This window comes from Maylandia zebra, linkage group LG12 (genome assembly GCF_041146795.1).
Source record: "Maylandia zebra isolate NMK-2024a linkage group LG12, Mzebra_GT3a, whole genome shotgun sequence".
NCBI classification, from domain to species: Eukaryota; Metazoa; Chordata; class Actinopteri; order Cichliformes; family Cichlidae; genus Maylandia; species Maylandia zebra.
In genome coordinates this window covers 28746912-28765005 of record NC_135178.1, presented here as the reverse complement: position 1 = coordinate 28765005, position 18094 = coordinate 28746912, and the positions used below count along the sequence as shown (strand labels likewise).

The window sequence follows — 18094 nt, the reverse complement described above, 5'->3', positions numbered from 1 at the left end:
AGTAATATGCTCTCTCTTCGTGTTTCAGTTAAAAGTCGTGCTGGGGCATTTTGCACCAGCTTAAGAGGGGACAGAGAGGACACAAACATAATGAAGCCATGGATTACTGTTTCAAAGTGATCTTTTGACAGAATGTTTTTCATTTTAACCAGCTGTTTCAGCTAAAAGAAGCTGGATTATCCCAGTGCACTGATCTGATTGTCCATCCTAAAACCCCAGGCTGTGCCAGCGGGCTTTATGTACTGTGCCAGCGGGCTTATGTCGATAGGAAAAGGCCGACCAGTGATACAAGGCCCAAACACAACTTCTGTCTTATTCTCGTTAAAATTTAGGAAGTTTAGCGCCATCTACTCATTTGATTCCTCAAAGCACTTAGCTGTTTGTATGACAATAATGGATTGCATTTATATAGCGCTTTTCTAGGCACCCAAAGCGCTTTACAATTCCACTATTCATTCACTCCAGACTGGTGGAGGCAGCTACAGTTGTAGCCACAGCTGCCCTGGGGCAGAATGACAGAAGCGAGGCTGCCATATCGCGCCATCTGCCCTTCTGGCCAACACCAGTAGGCGGTAGGGTAAAGTGTCTTGCCCGAGGACACAACGACCAGGACAGAGAGAGCAGAGGGATCGAACCAGCAACCTTCGGGTTACAGATGAGCTTCCCAATCCCCTGAGCCACGGTCGCATGTTGTATGGAGTAGACATCCTTTTGTTTTAGGGGCACATAAATCTGAGTATCATCTGCATAACAATTGAAAGCAATTTTCTGCTTTCTAAAGTATCGAGCCCTGCGGAACCCCACAAGACAAAGGAGCAGAGGAAGATCTGAAATCAAGTTCTAACACAAAACGTTCTTTGAGAAATGTGAGAATCAATATTTAAAATACTATAATTCACTGTGTCAAAAGCAGCTTTTAGGCATGTCCTTTTCCCCCCACTTTCCTTCAGCTTTTTGGCATTCACATCTGACAGGCATGAGTTGTTTCATTTAGCCAGGGCTCAGATTTAGTTTTGGGGTCTCTGCTTTTTAATAAGGCCACAGCATCATCCAGCAGCGGAGCTTCTCTGTATCTAAAGACACAGACTTAGGAATTCAAGAGTTCTGATTGAAATAAGCAGAGAAATGGATGGGTTAATAATATCACAGCACCTCGCAGGAACATGAGGTTTAATAGAGCTACAGAGCAAGGCAATGTCAAATGAGACACATACAGTGCCACAGATCAGGGTTCAGTGTGTGTCCACATTCCTGTGTGGGTCCAGACACCCACTGCAGGAAGTCAAAAGAATCACTTTCAACTGTCAAGACAAAGATGTTGTTTATGAGGGCTGGAAAAAGCACAATATGTACAATACTCATTTAAAAAGACATGCACTTTCTACCATGCTTTATATATAGTAAGTAGTCTTACAAGTGTTGGTCTCCTGTGAGTGTGTAGTGATCCTGCTGCCAAAGGGGTGGATGGAGTCATTCAGGGCCTGAGGACAGTCATGACTGTTACCGTAGCTCGGGTATGTCATGCCATCCAGCGGCTGTTTGCTGTGTGTCTGGCTCAGCAGGGTGTTGAGGCTGTTGTAGAGGCTGGCACTGAGGCCGAGGTTGGTCGAATAGGTGGAACTGTGCAGGGGGTCTTCGTGGTTTTTTCTTGGCATGGAGAGAGGATGCTGGTGCTGGTTGTTGTTGGTGGGCTGGTGGAGGTGGTTCTGTTGGAGTGAGGTGAGCAAAGCTGCCTCATTCTTGTACACTGAACAGTTGCCATCCAGGCTCCCTGAGCGGCTGTGGGTAGACCCCTAGGACATCAAAATGACATGAAATAGAAGGAGAGGTGACAAATTCTTTTGGCTTTATTTTTTCTATCGTTCCTAGTTTTGTTTTCATTTATTTATGTATTTATCTATTTTGTTACTTGAATCTTTCTGTACTTTTATCCCCTGCATTAATGCACTTTCTTGTATCATCTCCCGCTTCCTGAATTACCTTGTATTCACCCAGTGGAATCATAACAGGCAGGCTGCTCTGGCGGCTATGTCTCCAGCTCTGGAGCAGTCTCTGTTGCGCTTCGATCTTCTCCTTCTCCCTCTCTACACTCCTCTGACCCTCCCTCAGTCTGTCCAGATTTTGCTGGTACTCCAGCAGCTGGGCCTCCAGCTCCTCACGCTCACAGCGCAGCCGCTCAGCTTCCAGAAGACACTGCTGCTCCCGCTGCTCCAGCAAAGTCTCCTGTTCACTCTGTAAGCATGCAAGGCTTATTATTCTACTGTTGTAACAGACTTCATACATTGCTTAGGTCTAAAGATTAATACTATATTTGAAACTTAAGCACTTTAACCACAACTTGGGTTTTAAGTTGAGGTTTTGAAAGCAGGTAACAGCCTTTTTGACCTGTTCCATATTAGCACTTAGTAAAATATAACCATGGCAACAGCAGCACAGGAAATTGAATAAGATAATAGAAAATGGCAGATGCACATGCAGCTATGAAAATGAGGTTACAACACATGTTTAAAAATATCTTATCTTGAAAAAGAAATTCACAGGTCACACATTTTGATCGTATATGACATGTTTCCGGTTTTTGTTACTGAAATTTGAAGTAATTATAGAAAATGTCAAATGTATTTTATTTATCAAGAGTCTAGTGTCTCATCTAGCACTGCAGTTTGCTTTTGTTTGCTTTAATTAAATGTGATCTATTTATAACCTGGTAAAGATCAAAGAAATGGGCGTAGACCAATGACTGTTTTCTGCAGTCATTGGCGTAGACTCATAACTAAACCGAGCTTTTTTGTGCCAGACCAAACTATTATGAAACAAAGACAGAGAGACCAGAAAGACAAGTGACTGAGAAACATAAAATCACTTTTAAAGAACACGAGCATGAAGCTAACCTGTTGTTTCTCTCTGGCCAGACATTCTTTGTCCCAACGTTGTTGCTCTTGTTTCAGCTTCACCTGGAGTTTCTGCACCTCATCCACCTCTTCTTTCTTCCTCTCTAAACCCTTCTTTTCCACTTCCTCTTTTTTCTTCTCAACACTCCTCTGCTTCTCCTGCTCCTGGACAACAATATATGTGTTGACATACAGTGGGGCAAAAAAGTATTTAGTCAGCCACCGATTGTGCAAGTTCCCCCACTTAAAATGATGACAGAGGTCAGTAATTTGCACCAGAGGTACACTTCAACTGTGAGAGACAGAATGTGAAAAAAAAATCCATGAATCCACATGGTAGGATTTGTAAAGAATTTATTCGTAAATTAGGGTGGAAAATAAGTATTTGGTCACCTCAAACAAGGAAAATCTCTGGCTCTCACAGACCTGTAACGTCTTCTGTAAGAAGCTTTTCTGTCCCCCACTCGTTACCTGTATGAATGGCACCTGTTTGAACTCATCATCTGTATAAAAGACACCTGTCCACAGCCTCAAACAGTCAGACTCCAAACTCCGCCATGGCCAAGACCAAAGAGCTTTCGAAGGACACCAGGAAAAGTATTGTAGACCTGCACCAGACTGGGAAGAGTGAATCTACAATAGGCAAGCAGCTTGGTGTGAAAAAATCAACTGTGGGAGCAATCATCAGAAAATGGGAGACATACAAGACCACTGATAATCTCCCTGGATCTGGGGCTCCACGCAAGATCTCATCCCGTGGGGTCAAAATGATCATGAGAATGGTGAGCAAAGATCCCAGAACCACACGGGGGGACCTGGTGAATGACCTGCAGAGAGCTGGGACCAAAGTAACAAAGGTCACCATCAGTAACACACTACAACGGCAGGGAATCAAATCCCGCAGTGCCAGACGTGTTCCGCTGCTGAAGCCAGTGCATGTCCAGGCCCGTCTGAAGTTTGCCAGAGAGCACATGGATGATACAGCAGAGGATTGGGAGAATGTCATGTGGTCAGATGAAACCAAAGTAGAACTTTTTGGTATAAACTCAACTCGTCGTGTTTGGAGGAAGAAGAATACTGAGTTGCATCCCAAGAACACCATACCTACTGTGAAGCATGGGGGTGGAAACATCATGCTATGGGGCTGTTTTTCTGCCAAGGGGACAGGACGACTGATCCGTGTTAAGGACAGAATGAATGGGGCCATGTATCGTGAGATTTTGAGCCAAAACCTCCTTCCATCAGTGAGAACTTTGAAGATGAAACGAGGCTGGGTCTTCCAACATGACAATGATCCAAAACACACCGCCCGGGCAACAAAGGAGTGGCTCCGTAAGAAGCATTTGAAAGTCCTGGAGTGGCCTAGCCAGTCTCCAGACCTCAACCCCATAGAAAATCTGTGGCGGGAGTTGAAAGTCCATGTTGCTCGGCGACAGCCCCAAAACATCACTGCTCTCGAGAAGATCTGCATGGAGGAATGGGCCAAAATACCAGCTACTGTGTGTGCAAACCTGGTAAAGACCTATAGTAAACGTTTGACCTCTGTTATTGCCAACAAAGGTTATGTTACAAAGTATTGAGTTGTATTTTTGTTATTGACCAAATACTTATTTTCCACCCTGATTTACGAATAAATTCTTTACAAATCCTACCATGTGGATTCATGGATTTTTTTTCCACATTCTGTCTCTCACAGTTGAAGTGTACCTCTGGTGCAAATTAGAGATGGACCGATCCGATATTACGTATCGGTATCGGTCCGATACTGACCTAAATTACTGGATCGGATATCGGAGAAAAATAAAAAATGTAATCCGATCCATTAAATATCACGAAAGCACCTCACAAAACTTGCAACACGCCGTAACTCGCCTCAGAACGACGTTAGCACGTCGGAGCAGTATGCATCACGTGATAGAGCGGCTGTGGCATGCGGGACCTGTCGGTGGTCTGGATAGCATGTGGAGCTTCGCTAGCAACCTGGCATTTCATCTCCGACAAAGTTATCCCCGAGAGAAGTAAAGCAAGTGTGTAAGTCCATCTCTGAATGTTTGTAAAGCATTCCCACGTTAAGCTTAACGAGCGACTGCCTCTCGCTCTCCGGCTGCTACTTCAATCGTGAAACTGCTTAACGATCAGCTGATCGGCTTTTCTGTCGCGAGTCCGTCTCTCTTGTTTGTTTTTGGTCCATTTTGCACCAGAAAGAGGAAACCAGCGGCTGAACAACAGCAGCACGTTTAAGCTTGATAAGCTGTTGTTAGAATTTATTTAATATTACTTTCTACACCAGGATCTTTTTCTATGTAGCTGACGGCTGGTAACTGTGCAGGGGCGGATCTAGCAAAGTTTAGCCAGGGGGGCCGATAGGGCATTAACAGGGAAAAGGGGGCACAAAGACATACTTTTCTTTCTTATTCTCATTTAAAATGTCTAGCTTTTAATAAATAATTATCTGACACCCAAAGTTTTAATTTGATGTAAAATGAATAGAAGTCAATTACTGTATATAGTAACTATTAAGTCTAATATATATACCCTAGTAAGCTATAGTACTTTTTCCTTTGGGAAGGTACCATCTGTGCAGTCTGCAATTTTGTTGAAGAAAGATGTTGAATCTATTTAATATTTCTTGAAAAATAATTGATTTCTGTGCATTTTTTTTCACACTGCATCAAATTAAGGTTGATTACGTCGATTAAGCATCATGAGGTGGAGCGTGAGGGGTGGTTCCCTATTTTTTATTTATTTATTTTTGTTGTTGCTGGGAGTTGGAACCCTATTAGTTAGGTTGCTTAATATTTATGCTAAGTACTCTTTAAAATACCAGAATAGGGAGGATGGTGTAGGTCTAAGTTTATTAGATTGATCAGTATTGCTGAACTATGAAATATTTTTTTTGTATACAGGTATAACAGAATAGCTTTAGTGTAGTTGTTGTTTTAAACTTGAGTATGAACTTGCAGACTTGCAAAATGCAGCAAGATATTTTAAAAAACAGTTTTGTTGATTAAAAAACACTATATCGGATTCATATCGGTATCGGCAGATATCCAAATTTATGATATCGGTATCGGTATCGGACATAAAAAAGTGGTATCGTGCCATCTCTAGTGCAAATTACTGACCTCTGTCATCATTTTAGGTGGGGGAACTTGCACAATCGGTGGCTGACTAAATACTTTTTTGCCCCACTGTAACTCTAAAATCTCAGCTTCCTCAAAACGTGTAAGGTTTTACATTGAGAAAATGCTTTCAGTGGGTATGATGTGACTGATACCAGGCTGCTTTGAAGGGAGGCGAGGGTTCGGAGCTGAGGTCCTTCTCCCTCCTGAAGAAGGAGCTGGTGGACTTCATAGCAGCTGTCCTGGAGGGTCACAGCTGCCTGCAAACATAAGGAGACAACTAATCACACTCCAGTTACTAAATGTAACATAAGCATCATCATACAGTCCTGATGAAAAGTTTAAGACCACTTAAAAAATGGCAAAAAAATCATATTTGCATGGTTGGATCTTAACAAGGTTCCAAGTAGCGCTTAAACATGCAAAAACAAGAGATGGGTGTGAGACAAAGCATTTTTATGAGCATGCGATTTATTAAAAAGAACGCTTAAACTCAAACAGGCTTTACAGCTTTACAGAGGTAGGACCACGCCTCTACCTCAGATGCCGTCTCACGGTTATGGGGCTGGAGTCGGCACCAGGAATGGGCTTAATTTCAAGGATTGTCCAGTGTCTTGACGGACAGCCAATTGGATCCTCCAGCTCAGTGCTGGTGAAATTTTTGGGGGGTCTTCCACTTGACTTTTTTGTTCCATAACCCTCATTTAAAAAATTCCACATGACTGTCTTACTCCGTCCCACCTCAGTAGCAATGGACCCCGCTTTTGCAGTTCAATAACCCAACCACATTCAAAAAGGGAATCTTTTTTGCCTTTGCAAACAAACGTCACGACAGTGTGACTACCTGGCAGAATTTGGCCTTTAAAAGTCATGTGGTCCTAAAACTTTGATCAGCTGTAAAACAGCCTGTTTCAGTTTAAGCATCGTTTTCAATAAATTGCATGCTCGAAAAAGTGTTTTGTCTCACTCTCATTTCTTCTTGTTGCACGTTCAAGCTCAACTTGGAACCTTGTTAAGATTCAACCATGCAAAATATGAATTTCTGCAATTTTTCAAGTGGTGTTAAACTTTTGATCGGGACTATATTAAGGCTATTAAGGCTTTATTAGATGCACAGTCTTTGAAATCCCTTATCTATATCTATCTACAACCTTTTAAATACCTCTTTATTTTAGAGTCTGAAAATGTAAGTTATGGCAGATTACAAATTCACTATTTAGCAAAAGAAACCAGTAAAAGTTCCTAAGAGATTTATTTCTCACTGAGTTAACATGTAACATTATTTTAGCTGAACTGTTTTATTCTTATATCACATAAAACATATAGTCTTTCAATCAGTTAGGTAAAATATTTGTTCTTCTCACCTGTAGACTGTATAGAAGTTGGGTCAGGCTCTGGACACTCTCTGCCACCTACAGAAAACAATGGGTCAGTACAGTGAAACAGTAATGTATATTAATCCATCAACAAACACTGTTCATGGGGGGACTAAAGAGGTTGAACCTTCACCAGTGTCCCTTTGTTCTCTCCTTTTCTCAGCTCAACAGCGGAGCTCCACAACGAATTGTCCATCCCGGCTAATTCACTGTCAGATCCAAGAGAGGTGGAGCTCATGCTTAGCGTGCTCAGATAATCCGCTGTAGGGACAAGGGAAGGAGATGTGACAGCTTGCATATATGCAATGTGGTCAAGAAATTACAGTAGACATTGCAGTAGACACTGACACATCAGCTGCAGTGTGACACATATCCCAGAAAATGTAATGCTGCAGTGTCTGCCAGTGACTCACGCTCAGACGGAGACTCCTGAATGCTGCTGCCGTGGCTGTTATAACTGCAGCACTCAGGGCCTCGGACAGGAGAGCTCTGACTCTGCACAGCGATGCCCTCACGAGCCTGGAGAATGGTGATCAGGTTTTCAGCTGGAGGAAAGGCAAATTTTGATCAAAACTTAATGTTTTGCAACACTTTTATTTCAATTTATTTGTTGTTTCCTACATTAGCGTGCAATATATAGACTTTTTTATAATTTGCTAATTTATTCAAGTTTGTAATACTAATTAATATACTTGTTAAAACGAATATTTTCGTTATAAGAAATCAACTAAACTTATATTGCTACATTAAAATATTATTTCCCAAGAACATTTCTTTATTTAGAATCCCCTCCAAAATCAAAAATTGCTGCCACACTCGACCTTTTATACCTTCTCTGAGTGCAGCTGTGAGCAGTGAAGAGGCCTGTCTTGGTGTCTCACTGTCGGTGTATGGTACTGATTCTACCAGCAGGTGGCGATGTGGTACAGGTTCTGGTGACTGGAGGGTTAATTCTGTAAGCTCAGCATAAAGCTGTAACTTCTCCTCCAGGCTGTTGCAGATTCGTTGGTCTTGACCCAACAGCGTTTCTACACAAAATGAACGAAAAGATTACGAGGAATGGGTCTTGTTATGCTTCATAACTGCACAAACTCTCTGTGATATGAACAAATAAACTCTAAAGTAATCTTCTGGTCTCAAACACACTTTCCTTTTTTACCTTGGAACTTGGTGATCTTCTGAATTCTCATTTCTGCAGCTTGCCTGGCTTCCTCGGTCTCAGCACTTCGCTCATCTTCCTCCTCTTCCTCAGGGCAGCTAGTAATTTGTGACAATCGTTAACACACATTAACCGGACCTACACATGGCGTCTAAGCTGCACAAACACCCTAGGTTTGACTTGTGCTTACATGTACCTCTCTACAGCTTGTCGAATGTGTCTCATCCATGCATTCCTCTCCTCTCTGCTGGTGGTATGAACTTCATACATCTCTGGCCCCGCTGAGGATGCAGAGATGAGAAACATCCCTCTCTCTTCATTGGCAACTTCTCTGACGATGAGCTTTTGTAGAGGGATTACTGGAGGCTTCTGGTCCTGTAGGTTGAACCAGATTGGTTAATAGACAGAGACACATGGACAGACAGTTTAATCTAGTTTCTTTGATTTAAAAGATTTCTTTTTTTTCAGGGGGAGGGGTTGATATTTACCACAGCAGCAAATATGAAGCGCTGATCTTTCTCTTGCAGGAAAACTAGAATGTCAGTGAGCAAAAGAGCCAACGTATCTGAAAAGAGAAGTGTGGACACAAATAGTTTGATTGTCTAAAACCTAAATAAACAACACATCATAGATCCCGATATGATTTCATATCCACCTTTCAGACGTCCTGTGGCTGTTTTCCAGTAGACCAGCCCTTTGTGCTGCAGATCCCTATGTTTGCTGTGCAGGTCCTGTTTGCGAAACACCTTGCCATTCTTAAGCTTGGCAAAGCTTTTGTTCTCCAGCCGGGCCAGCACTTCCTGAAGCTCCTGAAACTTCTCATATTTATTTACAGTCAGGTCCACTGCTGCAACAACATCACGGATCTGAGCCAGGGCAGTTGACAGGTCAGAGTGTTCTATACTTCCCTCTACGAACAGAAACAATAGCCAGAGGTCATATGAATAATCCAATTTGGAAAACAGCTTTTCAATAATGCAGCTTTTTGTTACGATCTCTTAACTGATAACAGACAAATAAGCAGCATTAAAATGTATTAAAAAAGATTTCCGTTTTAGGTCTTTAAATCAATAATTTTTTAAGAAGTGGTTTAAAATGCTAAACTTTTAGGCCAACATTTTGTTATGCAATCACTAAAACTTCCTCTTGCTTTTCATTTGTTCTTCTCCTTTCAACAAATATGCAACAGACTTAACATTTGCATATCTGCAGTTTTGCACAAGTCACAGTAGAGTAGACCCACCCTTGGTATAATGTAATATCCTCTCCAGCAGCACTGGGTACTTGGTGATGCGCTGAGTTACAAGCAGGATAAATTCTGGGACCTCTCTTCGTCTGACCAGCGAGTTATTGCTCTGTTGCTGTGAGAGACAAAGAATTTTAGCTGCTCAAAATATTTAACTGTAATATAACTAATTGAAAAAAAAAAAAAAACAGTGGATCTGGATTCAGGGGCTTACCCTGACAAAGTTTTGAAGTTTCTTGTTCTGTTGCTGTAGCTCTTTGAAGACGTTGACAGCTTCGATGTGGTGACTGCAGAACTCTCCATACAAGTTTTTCATCTTCTCAGCATTTTCATCTGAGAACTGAGAGAGACTAGATGCTGAGCACAGACGTCCATCTGAGTATATTTATTTTACATAACTAAATATCAACTAACCTGCTGAAGCAGTATATCTCCAATCCTGTGGATGATGTAATTTTGGGAGTTCTCTGTTTGGGTTTCAGCCTGTCTGCGTTCCTGCAGAGCTCTGAAGAGGTTCCTGTGGAAGACCAGCAGGGGATCCAAACAGGGGAAAATCCGGGCCACACAGTCCCAATCCAGCTGCAGCTCCTCCAGCATGCCTCTCCTGAACACCTCCGACATGACCGTTAGGGTCTGGATATGGTGCAGCTCGGTCTGCATCAGCTCTGAAAGAGAACAGCCAAACTGGGTAAGGGATACTGAAATATCTGGCAGGGTTTATGTTTCAAACTGTAGATGCAATGTTTAGTTTGGCAAAGGTTTCTCACAGGCTGAAAATAAACCATCTGCGCTTCACAGGATTTTGATATGTTAACACACAAAGGTTGACAACACTGGTGGTACAAGTAATAATGAAACACATTTCTTTGGAAACTGCAAAAAAAGTTAGCTTTTCACTCAGCCCACAGAATCCAACATAATCAGCTATATGATTACAGATGCTGGTTGTACAGTATACAGTGCTTTTATATAAAATATTAAAACAGTATTGTTAATTTATTGTTAATTCCAGGCCGGCTGGATTTTCTCACCATAAATAACATCCTGGCGTTTGATTGTGTGTCTGTCGTGTTGCCTACAAAATTCGGCAGTGACTGCAAGACTCCATGACTCTGCTTCAAGTCCCAGCAGGTCAGCGGACAGGTCGCCCAGTAAAGGAGCATCAACAGTATCTACATGAATGAAAGTGATGAATAGCGTCTTATTTCTGGATCACTATTACAACTGATGCATGTACCAAGCCTCTCTGTTCTTCCTCACCTTGTGTGGTGATTGGCAGGTCGATGGCTGGGGGAGTCGTTGTGACTGGTGTCCCGTCATCAGACAGTGAGCTAATAGTGCAAGTTGGAGCAGCACACTCAGGGTCCGCACCTGCTGAGTCGCTCAGCCGTCTGAGGGAAAGAGAGCCAGGTCAGAAGAGCCTGTGTGAAAATCTAGGTTTCATTTATTTTTAGGCATACTAAAATAGAGTCTGCTTTTTGGAAGTCTCAATTGTGTCCATCCATCCGCTTCCGTTTATCCTTTTCAGGGTCGCGGGGGGCACTGGAGCCTATCCCAGCTGTCGTAGGGCACAGAAGAATACATTTTTTTTAATTTCCAAATGTTTTTTCTACTCCTGGATCTGTGTGACATCAACATGAGGGAGTATCCCCAATGTGGTCATCTCAGATAGACAGCTCTGACTGGGAGTACAGAAACCCCATCAACCTGTTGTTCAGACCTGTTTGTCAGGGCCAGCCAATCAGAAGAAAACTGGCTTAAAGGGAGGGGAAGCTACGATGGCTTGTTTCATACAGTGGATGAACTATGGACGAACCTATAAATCATGGAAAACATCTCGAAAAGAATATGAGAGTAAAAACATGGAGCTGGAAATAAGCATAATAGGTCACATTTAAAAGTAAACAAATTGAATTAAAAGACAAAATGAATGCAGTTCATTCATTCTTAATGCTTTTTTCATACCGGTGGTAATATTTTTCTTTTCCCAGATCATAACCAGCCTACCTGCTGTCTGCAGAGATAGAGAGGCTTTTAGTAAGCGGTGCGACTGTTTCTCTTTTTTCTCTGTTCATTGTTGGAAGCGAAGAGGACGGGCAGGAAGAAGAAGAGAAAATGGAGGATGGTGGGTTTTCTTTGACAGGGTCTAAAAAGGAAGATCAAAAGGAGGAGAAATACGTCATACACTGGAAGCTTTCCCACTCTAAAAATAAATATTGCGTGTTTGTTTAGTATTCAGATGTTTTGTTTATATCTATGTAGTCACTGCTATAAAATTTACAGGATCATTAAACTGTTATAATCTTTCACTGTTTAACTGCAGTTTGATTACAGTTGTGACAATACATTGCAGATGTTGACACCTCTGTCTAATACCAAGCACTCAAAGAAGACAGAAAGCTTAAACTGAAGAAATAAAATGATCATGTTAGTGCAAATAGAGCACTCAACCCGTGTTCTCATGCACACGTAAACACAATCCAGACCAGATCCCCCACTGAGGTAGATTAAAATTTAACTTTTTCTTTTTTTTAAACAGGAAAGAAAAACAACAGAAGAGGAATGACGAGGGGTGAAGAGCAATGGCTTACTTATCTACTACAGGACAAGGGAGGACAGGTGAAAACTAAATGAATCAAAGACAAAGGGAGGAGCAGTGGGGGCACTCACTCTGCGGGAGAGAAAAGGCCTTGTTCTTCATCAGCAATGCATTCCTGTCTTGCAGTTTCTGGAAAGATATAATCATATCGCCACCAAAAGTTGTAAATCTGAGTGTTTTTGCTTTGAATAACAGGAGGATGTGGTTGTAATCACAACAAATTTAGTCAAAACTGGAATCAGTTAAAGAGAAACATGCTGGGAGATATTGTACTTATGCATGACTAATTTGTGATATCAACACATTCCCAGAGTTCCTTTGTCACCATGTCCAGGAATTTACTCTTCCTGTGGAAAAAAGTACCCACTTTCACTCTGCTCGTCTTTACTAAAGTAACTGACTACTTTTTCTTTGTTTTCCTTCTTTTCTTGCATTTTGCCCTCTTTAGACAACAAAAACAGGGGTGATAAGAGACACAGGAAAACACAAAGGGAATGATTAAAACTAGATAACTAGCTACAACACAGTAACAGACTGAGTGACAGATTTCTGGTTTAGCTAGCATGTACTTAAATGCAATCTGTGGATTTTGGGTCCAAATAGTGCTACACAACAATGTTTTTAGGAGTGTTTGTGTGCACATGTGGGCAGTGGTTTGACACCATTCTGCTAGCTGACATTGAACACAGATGTAAATAATGAACGCAAAACAACCAGTATAAACACGTGTTTTACATACCAAACGTGTTTGCTAGATGTAAAAGTAAATGAATGTGTTGTTTAATGCATAGGGCATAAAATCTCTTTCTACAGCATTGTGGTCTGTTCAGGTAATAAAGGATCACTACAGTGATGGATAGTTTACAAGTTAACATCTGCAGCAGAAGAAAAGCTGTACTTACAATCCAGAGTGTAGGTCAAGCTTTAGTAATGTCAGAGCCTACAGTTTCCATAACACCATCTATAACATAACAAACCTTTTCGTTCTCATCTATTTATACAGGCTGACTAGTGCTAACTGAAAGTGCCTGACCTATTTTTGTAAAACTGACCTCATCCCTGGCTGACTGTGTAAGCCATACAGAAACGGACAAAGACTTTGTCCCCAAGAAGTCAGCTGACAAATGAAAACATGCGACATTTAAAAAAAAAAAAAAAAAGAGGTAGGACTTTATATTCTGCCAAATATAAAATAACAACATTGTTAACTATGTTAAAACAGCACATCAAACATGAAGCAGTCTGTCACCAGCAGCTGTTTCTTTTTCTTTTTTTTACATTTGTGAAGCTCTCTGGCTTGACTTTTTTCTTTTGTAAAACTATTTTTAAATCAATAATCTTGCTTATTTGCTCTGAGCGCAAACGAGGTGCATTGTGTTAATGATTACCTTTGCACAGGCTGCAACAGACTCCCGACAGTTCTTATGAACATTCAGTAAACAGTCTGCAGACAAGCACATATAAAATGTCAGTTAATTCCATGAACTGAGTTATTACAACATATGTGAATCCAGTATCCAGATGGCAGACAAACTGTTGTTTGTCACTAGAAATGTTGACTTTATGAAAGAAAAAAAAAATGACTTCATGTCTTATACTGAACAAAACATCACAGCAGCACGTGCAAAGAGATTTAAACAAATCCAAAACAGTTCAGCCACCACAGGACATAAAACAACATCAGCACTGACAGTGTAATACTTACTGGAGCACTGCAACAGCTCCTTCCCAGAAACAGACTTATCACAGGCCACACAAAGAGCAGGACCAGATGGAGACACAGGAACAAACTGATGACCATTAGGAGTGACTGACTTCTCCTTTCCCTCCTTCACCTCTTTACCCTTCACCTGAGAGGCAAATGATAGATATTTTTTAAATGTGCTCATTCAGCTGACAGTTATTGCAGATAATGCCATAATAACATGCAAAGCAGGAGAGTAGAAATAATATGACTCATTGCAGCAGGCAAAAAAGAGGCTTAAAGCGGCCATCTTCTTGCTGAAAAACACCTGTTAAAGTGAAGTTAGTTGAGATAAAGGGGCCTCTGAGTGAGCCTTTTTGTTTACTTTGTTAAGGTCCATTGGGACTGCTGCTGTTATGGTGCTTTATCATTAGGGGGCACTGGGATGGAGGGGAGGGGGGTGTCCTCAGTGTATGCTGCGATAGAAGAATGTTTATTATCTTTTGAAACTTTGCAAGGAGGTCTAGAAAATGTGTTTGTTTTCTGAGTCTTCATGTGCATTGTGTTTCCGTAAATATAGGGAAACACTGTCGTTAAAAACATGCACATCCTTAAAGACACGCACAGAATGTGTTTTGGTTCCCCATGCTGTGTGTGTGTGGAGCGGGGGTCTACATGTTATGTAAGAGAATATTTTCACTGTGTCTTGTTGCTAAGACCTGAAGAGAGAGAGAATTTTCTGCTTCACCAAATAAAGACTTGTGCTCAGACAATGGCCCCCCCAGCACAAGAATTCCGACCTGGCATGTCTGAGATGTGGTAAACTTTTACTGCACTGCTTTTAGAAGCCTTTAAGCCGTGTGTGTGTGTGTGTGTGTGTGTGTGTGTGTGTGTGTGTGTGTGTGTGTGTGTGTGTGTGTGTGTGTGTTTTTTTTAATCGTAACCTTTAACTGTAGGCATTTTTAATGACATTTGAGTAGATCTGAAATCACAGCCAGCATGAATTAGAAAGTCCACTGCACTGTCTCACCTTAGTCTTGCTGCGAGTGCTCGACATCCTGCTCTTGAGGAAGCTGAAGGTCCGGCTGACTTTGTACTTCTCTGACTCGACCTTAGATGGGATTATGTATTTATCCCAGTCCTCATCCTCGATCCTGTTTTAGTGTAAATGCTTTAGTCAGAGGTCATTACAACTCCTCACTGCAGTACTACCATCCAACATGCACACACTAACAAAAAGACATCATAATTTTAGTAGTTTAATAGACTAAAGAGAGCATAATAAGGTACACTGGTATCATGCTGGAATGAAAGAATGTCCAGACAGTCTTCCAGGACCCCTAGTCTACGGATTATTACTCTTCACAACATGCTCGGCATGCTTGGAAGTCACTATGGACTCTAGTGCATGCTATTTATAGTATGACCTTGCCAAAATGCAATTAATACGTGTCATCTATTTTCAGCGAGTTATGCTAGTTACATTGGGCATTCTAGGTGAAAGGCAACAATGACAGAACGTAAAAACAAACAACCATGCATTATCACATCAAACCTACAGCAGCCACCCGTCATAAGAAGTGTTAATATAATCTGCTTCTGCAGATTCCTACATCATCAGATGCAGCTGGGAAAAAACCTACATGGTTAATGGATGAGCTTGGGAACGGTCGCACAGCGGGGTTAAAATGACTTAAGCCACACATGCACATGTGAGGCCATTTAGGTGAATAACATACTCTTTGAGGAACTCTGTGAGGGTGAGGTGTTCGAGTGGTGCGCTGCTCTCCTCCTCTGCTGACTGGGCCCGCTTACGGAAACCCAAAACCCTGCATGGATATAAAGCACCTCAGGCCAAGTTGTTGTGTCTCTTCTCATCAGGTAACTCAAAATGCCAATAATATTCTAAAGTCTACAAGTCATTCCTAGAACAGTGTGGGAATGGAAAATTAAGATAATTACAGGTTTTGCAATGAAGAGTTACACTGGTGTTTGTATTATCTGCTATTTTTAGTTGAACATTTAAATATTAACCAGCGCTTTTTGGGCAGTGGTAGTTAAATCAGATGGATTCTGATATCGTAAAGGACAAAAACAGTTGGTGAGTCTAATCAGGTTGGTGTGGTTATATAAATGTAATTTATCCTAATACAATAATCTAACGGTGTAATATAATTTGATTGCCTAATATGATCTTCTACAGTGTTTCCTCTGTTAGCAATGGTTGTTAGAAAACAAAATATATTAGCACATGATGAATTTATGAGGCAATGAGATGAAATCGATGATAAAATGGATATGGATAGAAGCATTTCTTAAATGAAATCAAAACAAGCAATGTTACTACAGTGGTCCCCAACCTTTTTTCTGCCCTGTCAGATGGACACAAGAGCCCCTCATCAGCACCACGTATAAATGTGTTCATTTGACCTCAGTTTAACCTGGACCAGGACTACTTTTAGCTTATCAATTACCCTAACCCCATTCAGCTTCCATTCAGGCATACATAAGCCAGGGACATTTTCTATCACATGGGATCACGAGGACTAGTAGGCTAGATTAGCAAACTATCTCAACCATTTTTCCATAACTACCGGCGTACCATTTCAACTATTTACTTTAAATAGCAGCTACTTCATTTAACTGCTATCCATTATGTTTAGTGACCAGTTTCAAATGTTTATTCATTGTGTTTATTTATCCAAGAGCCTATCTTATAATCTCGGCTATTTATTTAAACTGTTAGCAAACAATTTATATAGCTGACAACACTTTTAGCTAATAATTTTCAACCCTTTATTCATAATTTTAGCTCACTTTTTCATCTGCTTTCTAGTTATGTTTAGATATCATTTTGAGCTTTTTAGCTACTGATTTAAACTGTAACAGCCATATTTTCAGCTACCTGTTTTAAAATCAAGCTACAGTCACGTCAAAAAGAAGGTTTCCAAACAAGTCTATGCAGAATACTGAGTGCGAGTACATCCTTGCAAGAATTTGAAGTGAAAAAGTCCAGTTAATTTTTTTCCCAAACTCCTTAGACTATATCCTTAATACTTCCATAGAAATTAAGAAGAAGCAGCAGCCATGTGCAGCTACTTATGATCAAATAGTGCAGGACCTGGTTGGACTGATCATCAGCAAGTGTGACCATCTCTAGAAAAGAAGTTTTGTCAGGTGTCTCACAACACAATGTCACAATCTTCAGCAAATTCTCCCCAAAGTCAGGCTGTGCAATGATCAGAGAAACTAAAAACCCAAATTATACATTTTAAAGTGACAGTACTTTTGCGTGGGAACTAATTATTTGTGCAGGGTAACAGTTTCCACACAAATATTAGTAAATGAGACCCAGTGATTCCAAGCAGAGCAGCTAATATACAAAAAGGATTGCTGAAAAGGAAAAGAATCAAGGTGTTGCAACGGCCCTGTCAAAGTCCAGACTTCAACCCCAAAGAAATGCTGAAGTGGAACCTTAAGAAAACTGTGCATAAACAAATAACTGCAAACTTCAATAGGTCAAGATTCCTCTGCAACAATGCGAAAAACTGCTAAAGTCATAGAGAAAATTATCACTTCAAGTTACTGCTGCTAAAGAATGCACATGGGATGTACTCCGTTTTCCAGAAGACTGCATAGTCTTTTTCACATGACTGTACTTTAACCACTTTTCACTTCTTGTTGAGATAAATGATTAAAATCTATTTTAATCAGTTCTGCATGTATTTTGGCTCTGCATGCTGTTTAGCTTTGATTAGCTACCCCGGGAAGCACTTGTACACAATGGTTGGGAATCCCTGCATTACAGAGCAGGAATGTTAAGCAAATGTTAATTCATAGTAACTGTTAAAATCTCTATCCAAGATAAATACTACAGTATGTGCATGCTTCCCTTTCAACATCACTGATGTGGCCTAGAATTTTGCAAAATGTTTGTGAGGTCTGACATACAAGAAAGCCCCGAGTTTTACTGTTTGCTCAGGGTTATTTTGAGGTTGTAATCAGAGAATATGCTGG

The 18094-nt window shown here is 40.9% G+C and overlaps 1 protein-coding gene across 6 annotated transcripts in view; it reads right to left on the bottom strand.

Annotated features, from left to right (window-relative positions):
* LOC101480759 (rho guanine nucleotide exchange factor 28) overlaps positions 1-18094 on the bottom strand; it is a 45320-nt gene that overhangs the window by 1697 nt on the left and 25529 nt on the right. For 3 of the 6 annotated variants that reach the window (XM_076891010.1, XM_024804392.2, XM_024804395.2), the window contains 23 exons: positions 15817-15906; positions 15108-15231; positions 14099-14243; positions 13782-13837; positions 12465-12522; positions 11802-11940; positions 11055-11185; positions 10826-10966; positions 10209-10459; positions 10009-10134; positions 9792-9909; positions 9204-9458; positions 9037-9113; positions 8745-8923; positions 8549-8646; positions 8220-8417; positions 7803-7934; positions 7517-7650; positions 7378-7425; positions 6169-6273; positions 2892-3056; positions 1981-2232; positions 1415-1793 (listed from right to left, as the gene is read on the bottom strand). In XM_076891010.1, the coding sequence (XP_076747125.1) occupies positions 1415-1793; positions 1981-2232; positions 2892-3056; positions 6169-6273; positions 7378-7425; positions 7517-7650; positions 7803-7934; positions 8220-8417; positions 8549-8646; positions 8745-8923; positions 9037-9113; positions 9204-9458; positions 9792-9909; positions 10009-10134; positions 10209-10459; positions 10826-10966; positions 11055-11185; positions 11802-11940; positions 12465-12522; positions 13782-13837; positions 14099-14243; positions 15108-15231; positions 15817-15906 (3401 nt within the window). The remainder of the gene's footprint in view (positions 1-1414; positions 1794-1980; positions 2233-2891; positions 3057-6168; positions 6274-7377; positions 7426-7516; positions 7651-7802; positions 7935-8219; positions 8418-8548; positions 8647-8744; positions 8924-9036; positions 9114-9203; positions 9459-9791; positions 9910-10008; positions 10135-10208; positions 10460-10825; positions 10967-11054; positions 11186-11801; positions 11941-12464; positions 12523-13781; positions 13838-14098; positions 14244-15107; positions 15232-15816; positions 15907-18094) is intronic. The other 3 variants (XM_024804393.2, XM_024804394.2, XM_024804396.2) reach the window with 1 other exon arrangement.